This window comes from Leptodactylus fuscus, unplaced genomic scaffold (assembly GCF_031893055.1).
Source record: "Leptodactylus fuscus isolate aLepFus1 unplaced genomic scaffold, aLepFus1.hap2 HAP2_SCAFFOLD_457, whole genome shotgun sequence".
Classification (NCBI taxonomy): domain Eukaryota; kingdom Metazoa; phylum Chordata; class Amphibia; order Anura; family Leptodactylidae; genus Leptodactylus; species Leptodactylus fuscus.
In genome coordinates, this window is record NW_027440483.1 from 77,566 (window position 1) to 89,205 (window position 11,640).

Here is an 11,640-nt window from a genome sequence, read left to right on the forward strand (position 1 = left end):
AGCTGCGCTCACTATTCTGCTGGTGCAGTCACTGTGTACATACATTACATTACTTATCCTGTATTATACTCCGGAGCTGCGCTCACTATTCTGCTGGTGCAGTCACTGTGTACATACATTACATTACTTATCCTGTATTATACTCCAGAGCTGCGCTCACTATTCTGCTGGTACAGTCACTGTGTACATACATTACATTACTTATCCTGTATTATACTCCAGAGCTGCGCTCACTATTCTGCTGGTGCAGTCACTGTGTACATACATTACATTACTTATCCTGTATTATACTCCAGAGCTGAGCTCACTATTCTGCTGGTGCAGTCACTGTGTACATACATTACATTACTTATCCTGTATTATACTCCAGAGCTGCGCTCACTATTCTGCTGGTACATTCACTGTGTACATACATTACATTACTTATCCTGTATTATACCCCAGAGCTGCGCTCACTATTCTGCTGGTACAGTCACTGTGTACATACATTACATTACTTATCCTGTATTATACTCCAGAGCTGCACTCACTATTCTGCTGGTACAGTCACTGTGTACATACATTACATTACTTATCCTGTATTATACTCCAGAGCTGCGCTCACTATTCTGCTGGTACAGTCACTGTGTACATATATTACATTACTTATCCTGTATTATACTCCAGAGCTGCGCTCACTATTCTGCTGGTGCAGTCACTGTGTACATACATTACATTACTTATCCTGTATTATACCCCAGATCTGCGCTCACTATTCTGCTGGTGCAGTCACTGTGTACATATATTACATTACTTATCCTGTATTATACTCCAGAGCTGCGCTCACTATTCTGCTGGTACAGTCACTGTGTACATACATTACATTATTTATCCTGTATTATACCCCAGAGCTGTGCTCACTATTCTGCTGGTACAGTCACTGTGTACATACATTACATTACTTATCCTGTTTTATACTCCAGAGCTGCGCTCACTATTCTGCTGGTACAGTCACTGTGTATATACATTACATTACTTATCCTGTATTATACTCCAGAGCTGCTCTCACCATTCTGCTGGTACAGTCACTGTGTACATACATTACATTACTTATCCTGTATTATACTCCAGAGCTGCACTCACTATTCTGCTGGTACAGTCACTGTGTACATACATTACATTACTTATCCTGTATTATACTCCAGAGCTGCGCTCACTATTCTGCTGGTCACTGTGTACATACATTACATTACTTATCCTGTATTATACTCCAGAGCTGCACTCACTATTCTGCTGGTGCAGTCACTGTGTACATACATTACATTACTTATCCTGTATTATACTCCAGAGCTGCGCTCACTATTCTGCTGGTGCAGTCACTGTGTACATACATTACTTATCCTGTATTATACTCCAGAGCTGCTCTCACCATTCTGCTGGTACAGTCACTGTGTACATACATTACATTACTTATCCTGTATTATACTCCAGAGCTGCACTCACTATTCTGCTGGTACAGTCACTGTGTACATACAATACATTACTTATCCTGTATTATACTCCAGAGCTGCGCTCACTATTCTGCTGGTCACTGTGTACATACATTACATTACTTATCCTGTATTATACTCCAGAGCTGCGCTCACTATTCTGCTGGTCACTGTGTACATACATTACATTACTTATCCTGTATTATACTCCAGAGCTGCGCTCACTATTCTGCTGGTGAAGTCATTGTGTACATACATTACATTACTTATCCTGTATTATACTCCAGAGCTGCGCTCACTATTCTGCAGATGCAGTCACTGTGTACATACATTACATTACTTATCTTGTATTATACTCCAGAGCTGCACTCACTATTCTGCAGGTGCATTCACTGTGTACATACATTACTTATCCTGTATTATACTCCAGAGCTGCGCTTACTATTCTGCTGGTGCAGTCACTGTGTACATACATTACATTACTTATCCTGTATTATACTCCAGAGCTGCACTCACTATTCTGCTGGTGCAGTCACTGTGTACATACATTACATTACTTATCCTGTATTATACCCCAGAGCTGCGCTCACTATTCTGCTGGTGCAGTCACTGTGTACATACATTACATTACTTATCCTGTATTATACTCCAGAGCTGCGCTCACTATTCTGCTGGTCACTGTGTACATACATTACATTACTTATCCTGTATTATACTCCAGAGCTGCACTCACTATTCTGCTGGTACAGTCACTGTGTACATACATTACATTACTTATCCTGTATTATACTCCAGAGCTGCGCTCACTATTCTGCTGGTACAGTCACTGTGTACATACATTACATGACTTATCCTGTATTATACTCCAGAGCTGCTCTCACTATTCTGCTGGTACAGTCACTGTGTACATACATTACATTACTTATCCTGTATTATACTCCAGAGCTGCGCTCACTATTCTGCTGGTGCAGTCACTGTGTACATACATTACATTACTTATCCTGTATTATACTCCGGAGCTGCGCTCACTATTCTGCTGGTGCAGTCACTGTGTACATACATTACATTACTTATCCTGTATTATACTCCAGAGCTGCGCTCACTTTTCTGCTGGTACAGTCACTGTGTACATACATTACATTACTTATCCTGTATTATACTCCAGAGCTGTGCTCACTATTCTGCTGGTGCAGTCACTGTGTACATACATTACATTACTTATCCTGTATTATACTCCAGAGCTGCGCTCACTATTCTGCTGGTGCAGTCACTGTGTACATACATTACATTACTTATCCTGTATTATACTCCAGAGCTGCGCTCACTATTCTGCTGGTACATTCACTGTGTACATACATTACATTACTTATCCTGTATTATACCCCAGAGCTGCGCTCACTATTCTGCTGGTACAGTCACTGTGTACATACATTACATTACTTATCCTGTATTATACTCCAGAGCTGCACTCACTATTCTGCTGGTACAGTCACTGTGTACATACATTACATTACTTATCCTGTATTATACTCCAGAGCTGCGCTCACTATTCTGCTGGTACAGTCACTGTGTACATATATTACATTACTTATCCTGTATTATACTCCAGAGCTGCGCTCACTATTCTGCTGGTGCAGTCACTGTGTACATACATTACATTACTTATCCTGTATTATACCCCAGATCTGCGCTCACTATTCTGCTGGTGCAGTCACTGTGTACATACATTACATTACTTATCCTATATTATACTCCAGAGCTGCGCTCACTATTCTGCTGGTGCAGTCACTGTGTACATACATTACATTACTTATCCTATATTATACTCCAGAGCTGCGCTCACTATTCTGCTGGTACAGTCACTGTGTACATACATTACATTACTTATCCTGTATTATACTCCAGAGCTGCGCTCACTATTCTGCTGGTACAGTCACTGTGTACATACATTACATTACTTATCCTGTATTATACTCCAGAGCTGCGCTCACTATTCTGCTGGTACAGTCACTGTGTACATACATTACATTACTTATCCTGTATTATACTCCAGAGCTGCGCTCACTATTCTGCTGGTGCAGTCACTGTGTACATACATTACATTACTTATCCTGTATTATACTCCAGAGCTGCGCTCACTATTCTGCTGGTGCAGTCACTGTGTACATACATTACATTACTTATCCTGTATTATACTCCAGAGCTGCGCTCACTATTCTGCTGGTGCAGTCACTGTGTACATACATTACATTACTTATCCTGTATTATACTCCAGAGCTGCGCTCACTATTCTGCTGGTACAGTCACTGTGTACATACATTACATTACTTATCCTGTATTATACTCCAGAGCTGCGCTCACTATTCTGCTGGTACAGTCACTGTGTACATACATTACATTACTTATCCTGTATTATACTCCAGAGCTGCGCTCACTATTCTGCTGGTACAGTCACTGTGTACATACATTACATTACTTATCCTGTATTATACTCCAGAGCTGCGCTCACTATTCTGCTGGTACAGTCACTGTGTACATACATTACATTACTTATCCTGTATTATACTCCAGAGCTGCGCTCACTATTCTGCTGGGGCAGTCACTGTGTACATACATTACATTACTTATCCTGTATTATACTCCAGAGCTGCGCTCACTATTCTGCTGGTGCAGTCACTGTGTACATACATTACATTACTTATCCTGTATTATACTCCAGAGCTGCGCTCACTATTCTGCTGGTGCAGTCACTGTGTACATACATTACATTACTTATCCTGTATTATACTCCAGAGCTGCGCTCACTATTCTGCTGGTACAGTCACTGTGTACATACATTACATTACTTATCCTGTATTATACTCCAGAGCTGCGCTCACTATTCTGCTGGTACAGTCACTGTGTACATACATCACATTACTTATCCTGTATTATACTCCAGAGCTGCGCTCACTATTCTGCTGGTGCAGTCACTGTGTACATACATTGCATTACTTATCCTGTATTATACTCCAGAGCTGCACTCACTATTCTGCTGGTGAAGTCACTGTGTACATACATTACATTATTTATCCTGTATTATACCCCAGAGCTGTGCTCACTATTCTGCTGGTGCAGTCACCGTGTACATACATTACATTATTTATCCTGTATTATACCCCAGAGCTGTGCTCACTATTCTGCTGGTGCAGTCACCGTGTACATAAATTACATTACTTATCCTGTATTATTCTCCAGAGCTGCGCTCACTATTCTGCTGGTGCAGTCACCGTGTACATAAATTGCATTACTTATCCTGTATTATTCTCCAGAGCTGCGCTCACTATTCTGCTGGTGCAGTCACTGTGTACATACATTACATTACTTATCCTGTATTATACTCCAGAGCTGCGCTCACTATTCTGCTGGTACAGTCACCGTATACATACATTACATTACTTATCCTGTATTATACCCCAGAGCTGCGCTCACTATTCTGCTGGTGCAGTCACCGTGTACATACATTACATTACTTATCCTGTATTATTCTCCAGAGCTGCGCTCACTATTCTGCTGGTGCAGTCACTGTGTACATACATTACATTACTTATCCTGTATTATACGCCAGAGCTGCGCTCACTATTCTGCTGGTGCAGTCACTGTGTACATACATTACATTACTTATCCTGTATTATACTCCAGAGCTGCACTCACTATTCTGCAGGTGCAGTCACTGTGTACATACATTACTTATCCTGTATTATACTCCAGAGCTGTGCTCACTATTCTGCTGGTGCAGTCACCGTGTACATAAATTACATTACTTATCCTGTATTATTCTCCAGAGCTGCGCTCACTATTCTGCTGGTGCAGTCACTGTGTACATACATTACATTACTTATCCTGTATTATACTCCAGAGCTGCGCTCACTATTCTGCTGGTACAGTCACTGTATACATACATTACATAACTTATCCTGTATTATACCCCAGAGCTGCGCTCACTATTCTGCTGGTGCAGTCACCGTGTACATACATTACATTACTTATCCTGTATTATTCTCCAGAGCTGCGCTCACTATTCTGCTGGTACAGTCACTGTGTACATACATTACATTACTTATCCTGTATTATACTCCAGAGCTGCACTCACTATTCTGCAGGTGCAGTCACTGTGTACATACATTACTTATCCTGTATTATACTCCAGAGCTGTGCTCACTATTCTGCTGGTACAGTCACTGTGTACATACATTACATTACTTATCCTGTATTATACTCCAGAGCTGCGCTCACTATTCTGCTGGTACAGTCACTGTGTACATACATTACATTACTTATCCTGTATTATACTCCAGAGCTGCACTCACTATTCTGCTGGTGCAGTCACTGTGTACATACATTACATTACTTATCCTGTATTATACTCCAGAGCTGCGATCACTATTCTCCTGGTACCGTCACTGTGTACATACATTACATTACTTATCCTGTATTATACCCCAGAGCTGCGCTCACTATTCTGCTGGTGCAGTCACTGTGTACATACATTACATTACTTATCCTGTATTATACTCCAGAGCTGCGCTCACTATTCTGCTGGTCACTGTGTACATACATTACATTACTTATCCTGTATTATACTTCAGAGCTGCACTCACTATTCTGCTGGTACAGTCACTGTGTACATACATTACTTATCCTGTATTATACTCCAGAGCTGCGCTCACTATTCTGCTGGTACAGTCACTGTGTACATACATTACATTACTTATCCTGTATTATACTCCAGAGCTGCGCTCACTATTCTGCTGGTACAGTCACTTTGTACATACATTACATTACTTATCCTGTATTATACCCCAGAGCTGCGCTCACTATTCTGCTGGTACAGTCACTGTGTACATACATTACATTACTTATCCTGTATTATACCCCAGAGCTGCGCTCACTATTCTGCTGGTGCAGTCACTGTGTACATACATTACATTACTTATCCTGTATTATTCTCCAGAGCTGCGCTCACTATTCTGCTGGTGCAGTCACTGTGTACATACATTACATTACTCATCCTGTATTATACCCCAGAGCTGCACTCACTATTCTGCTGGTACAGTCACTGTGTACATACATTACTTTACTTATCCTGTATTATACTCCAGAGCTGCGCTCACTATTCTGCTGGTACAGTCACTGTGTACATACATTACTTATCCTGTATTATACTCCAGAGCTGCGCTCACTATTCTGCTGGTACAGTCACTGTGTACATATATTACATTACTTATCCTGTATTATACTCCAGAGCTGCGCTCACTATTCTGCTGGTGCAGTCACTGTGTACATACATTACATTACTTATCCTGTATTATACTCCAGAGCTGCGCTCACTATTCTGCTGGTACAGTCACTGTGTACATACATTACTTATCCTGTATTATACTCCAGAGCTGCGCTCACTATTCTGCTGGTGCAGTCACTGTATACATACATTACATTACTTATCCTGTATTATACCCCAGAGCTGCGCTCACTATTCTGCTGGTGCAGTCACCGTGTACATACATTACATTACTTATCCTGTATTATACCCCAGAGCTGCACTCACTATTCTGCTGGTACAGTCACTGTGTACATACATTACATTACTTATCCTGTATTATACTCCAGAGCTGCGCTCACTATTCTGCTGGTACAGTCACTGTGTACATACATTACATTACTTATCCTGTATTATACTCCAGAGCTGCGCTCACTATTCTGCTGGTACAGTCACTGTGCACATACATTACATTACTTATCCGGTATTATACTCCAGAGCTGCGCTCACTATTCTGCTGGTACAGTCACTGTGTACATACATTACATTACTTATCCTGTATTATACTCCAGAGCTGCGCTCACTATTCTGCTGGTCACTGTGTACATACATTACATTACTTATCCTGTATTATACTCCAGAGCTGCGCTCATTATTCTGCTGGTCACTGTGTACATACATTACATTACTTATCCTGTATTATACCCCAGAGCTGCACTCACTATTCTGCTGGTACAGTCACTGTGTACATACATTACATTACTTATCCTGTATTATACTCCAGAGCTGCGCTCACTATTCTGCTGGTACAGTCACTGTGTACATACATTACATTACTTATCCTGTATTATACTCCAGAGCTGCGCTCACTATTCTGCTGGTACAGTCACTGTGTACATACATTACATTACTTATCCTGTATTATACTCCAGAGCTGCGCTCACTATTCTGCTGGTACAGTCACTGTGTACATACATTACATTACTTATCCTGTATTATACCCCAGAGCTGCGCTCACTATTCTGCTGGTACATTCACTGTATACATACATTACATTACTTATCCTGTATTATACCCCAGAGCTGCGCTCACTATTCTGCTGGTGCAGTCACCGTGTACATACATTACATTACTTATCCTGTATTATACCCCAGAGCTGCGCTCACTATTCTGCTGGTACAGTCACTGTGTACATACATTACATTACTTATCCTGTATTATTCTCCAGAGCTGCGCTCACTATTCTGCTGGTGCAGTCACTGTGTACATACATTACATTACTTATCCTGTATTATTCTCCAGAGCTGTGCTCACTATTCTGCCTTGTCTTCTAGATCCTGTCTGACCTGCAGGCGGGGCGCTATGTGCATGGTATTGCGGTGCACTGGTATCTGGATTTTTTGGTTCCGGCTGACATCAGTCTCGGCAGTACGCACCGCCTGTACCCAGACTACTATCTCTTTGCCTCGGAGGCCTGTGCGGGTGTTGCTCCCTGGGAGAAGGGGGTGCGTCTCGGCTGCTGGGAGCGAGGGAATGAGTACAGCCGGAGGATCATAGAGGTGAGGACCAGGACGGACCCTCCATCTCCTTCACTAACCTACAGGGACTGGTGTGTATGGAGGAAGCACTGCCATCATGTGGAGTAAATGTGACAGTGCAGCTCTCTCTGTACCCCCTTCTGCCCTCTCCTCTGTCCCCACCTGACCTCTCTGTACCCTCGTCTGCTCTCCTGTGTCCCCCCTGACTTCTCTGTACCCCCGTCTGCTCTCTTCTGTCCCCCCTGACCTCTCTGTACCCCCTTCTACTCTTTTCTGTCCCCCCCCTGACCTCTCTGTCCCCCCCCCCCTGACCTCTCTGTACCACCGTCTGCTCTCCTCTGTCCCCCCTGACCTCTCTGCCCCCCCCTGACCTCTCTGTACCACCGTCTGCTCTCCTCTGTCCCCCCTGACCCTCTCTGCCCCCCCCTGACCTCTCTGTACCACCGTCTTGCTCTCCTCTGTCCCCCCCCCCTGACCTCTCTGTACCCCCCTTCTGCTCTCCTCTGCCCCCCCCGACCTCTCTGCCCCCCCCCTGACCTCTCTGTACCACCGTCTGCTCTCCTCTGTCCCCCTTGACCTCTCTGTACCACCGTCTGCTCTCCTCTGTCCCCCCCCACCTCTCTGTACCACCGTCTGCTCTCCTCTGTCCCCCCCCTGACCTCTCTGTACCCCCTTCTGCTCTTCTCTGTCCCCCCCCTGACCTCTCTGTACCCCCCTTCTGCGCTCTTGTCCCCCATGACCTCTCTGTACCCCTTTCTGCTCGTCTCTGTCCCCCCCGTGACCTCTCTGTCCCCCCGTCTGCTCTCCTCTGTCCCCCCCTGCCCTCTCTGTACCCCCTTCTGCTCTCCTCCATTCCCACTGACCTCTCTGTACCCCCGTCTGCTCTCCTCTGTCCCCCCTGACCTCTCTTTACCCCGTCACCTCTCCTCTGTCCCCCCTGACCTCTCTGTACCCCCTTCTGCTCTCCTCTGTCCCCCCTGACCTCTCTGTACCACCGTCTGCTCTCCTCTGTCCCCCCCCTGCCCTCTCTGTACCCCCGTCTGCTCTCCTCTGTTCCCACTGACCTCTCTGTCCCCCCGTCTGCTCTCCTGTCCCCCCCTGCTCTCCTCTGTACCCCCCCTGCCCTCTCTGTACCCCTTCTGCTCTCCTCTGTCCCCCCCCCTGACCTCTCTGTACCCCCGTCTGCTCTCCTCTGTACCCCCCTGCCCTCTCTGTACCCCTTCTGCTCTCCTATGTCCCCCCCTTGCCCTCTCTGTACCCCTTCTGCTCTCCTCTGTCCCCCCTTCTGCTCTCCTATGTCCCCCCCCTTGCCCTCTCTGTACCCCTTCTGCTCTCCTCTGTCCCCCCGTCTGCTCTCCTATGTCCCCCCCCTTGCCCTCTCTGTCCCCCCTTCTGTTCTCCTCTGTCCCCCCCTTCTGCTCTCCTCTGTTCCCACTGACCTCTCTGTACCCCGTCTGCTCTCCTCTGTCCCCCCCTGACCTCTCTGTACCCCCTTCTGCTCTCCTCTGTCCCCCCTGACCTCTCTGTACCCCCGTCTGCTCTCCTCTGTCTCCCCTGCTCTCCTCTGTACCCCTTCTGCTCTCCTCTGTCCCCCCCCTGACCTCTCTGTACCCCCATCTGCTCTCCTATGTCCCCCCCTGCCCTCTCTGTACCCCCTTCTGCTCTCCTCTATCCCCCCTGACCTCTCTGTACCCCCGTCTGCTCTCCTCTGTACCCCCTTCTGCTCTCCTCTGTCCCCCCCCGTCTGCTCTCCTCTGTCCCCCCTGCCCTCTCTGTACCCCCCGTCTGCTCTCCTCTGTCCCCCCCTGACCTCTCTGTACCCCATCTGCTCTCCTCTGTCCCCCCCTGCCCTCTCTGTACCCCCTTCTGCTCTCCTCTATCCCCCCCTGACCTCTCTGTACCCCCCGTCTGCTCTCCTCTGTAACCCCTTCTGCTCTCCTCTGTCCCCCCCGTCTGCTCTCCTCTGTCCCCCCCTGCCCCTCTCTGTTACCCCCGTCTGCTCTCCTCTGTCCCCCCCCCCTGCCCTCTCTGTACCCCCCTGCCCTCTCTGTACCCCTTCTGCTCTCCTCTGTCCCTCCGTCTGCTCTCCTCTGTTCCCCCGTCTGCTCTCCTCTGTCCCCCCCCGTCTGCTCTCCTCTGTCCCCCCCCGTCTGCTCTCCTCTGTACCCCCATCTCTGCTCTCCTCTGTACCCCCTTCTGCTCTCCTCTGTCCCCCCCCTGCCCTCTCTGTCCCCCCGTCTGCTCTCCTCTGTCCCCCCCCCCTGCCCTCTCTGTACCCCCCTGCCCTCTCTGTACCCCTTCTGATCTCCTCTGTCCCCCCTCCTGTGCTCTTCTCCCCCCACCTGTGACCTCTTCCTACATCCTGTCCTGTTCACATGGCGCGCTGTGTCACTTTGTACCGTCTGCAGGATCTTACTTACTATGTGACTGGATGGACGGACTGGAACCTGGCGCTGGATGTGGGTGGGGGTCCCACCTGGGTGGGGAACTACGTGGACAGCCCCATCATTGAGTGGACGTGGGTCAGGACGTCTTCTATAAGCAGCCCAGCTTCTACCACCCTGGCACACTTCAGGTAAGGCTAGATGGGTGGGTGGGTGTGTGTGCTGACTGGCCCCCTGGGGGGTCCTCGGGGGTCCCCGCTCCACCACTCACCCTCACTTTTGTGGCCTTTGCAGTAAGTTCATCCCACCGGGGGGCGCAACGTGTTGGTTTAGATGCCAATCAGAAGTCGTCCCTGGAGAGTGTGGCCTTCGTAGTGCCCGGATGGCTCTGCTGTGGTGGTGGTCCTGAACAGGTAGGTGCGGACCCCTATTGTGCGGGGGGGGGGGACAGTTTAGGGGGCTGGGGGGGAGCGAGGGCAGGGGGGGAGCGGCCAGGGCGGTGGGGGGGGGCGGCCAGGTCAGGGAGGAGCGGTGAGGGCGGGGGGATGGGGGTGGGGGCTGGGTGGAGCCGGTGAGGGCGGGGGGGGATGGGGGGGGGGCGGCCATGGCAGGGGGCTGGGGGGAGCGGCCAGGGCAGGGGGAGAGAGCGGTGAGGGTGGGGGGATGGAGGGGGAGCGGGTGAGGGGCAGGGGGGCTGGGTGGAGCGGTCGAGGGCGGGGGGATGGGGGGGGGCGCGGCCATGGCAGGGGGCTGGGGGGGGCGGCCAGGTCAGGGGGCTGGGGGGAGCGGTGAGGGCGGGTGGGGATGGGGGGGGCGGCCATGGCAGGGGGCTGGGGGAGAGCGGAGTGAGGGCAGGGGGCTGGGTGGAGCGGTGAGGGCGGGGGGATGGGGGGGGCAGGCCATGGCAGGGGGGCTGGGGGGGGGGCGGCCAGGGCAGGGGGCTGGGGGAG

The 11,640-nt window shown here is 48.5% G+C and overlaps 1 protein-coding gene across 1 annotated transcript in view; it reads left to right on the plus strand.

Moving 5' to 3' along the window:
- The window catches only part of LOC142188427 (lysosomal acid glucosylceramidase-like), a 74,672-nt gene extending 63,649 nt beyond the window's left edge, over positions 1 to 11,023 (plus strand). Inside the window, 4 exon segments of the mRNA XM_075261837.1 lie at positions 8,103 to 8,327; positions 10,715 to 10,816; positions 10,819 to 10,903; positions 10,989 to 11,023. Of these exon segments, the coding sequence (XP_075117938.1) occupies positions 8,103 to 8,327; positions 10,715 to 10,816; positions 10,819 to 10,903; positions 10,989 to 11,023 (447 nt within the window).
- Positions 11,024 to 11,640: the final 617 nt, after the last annotated feature.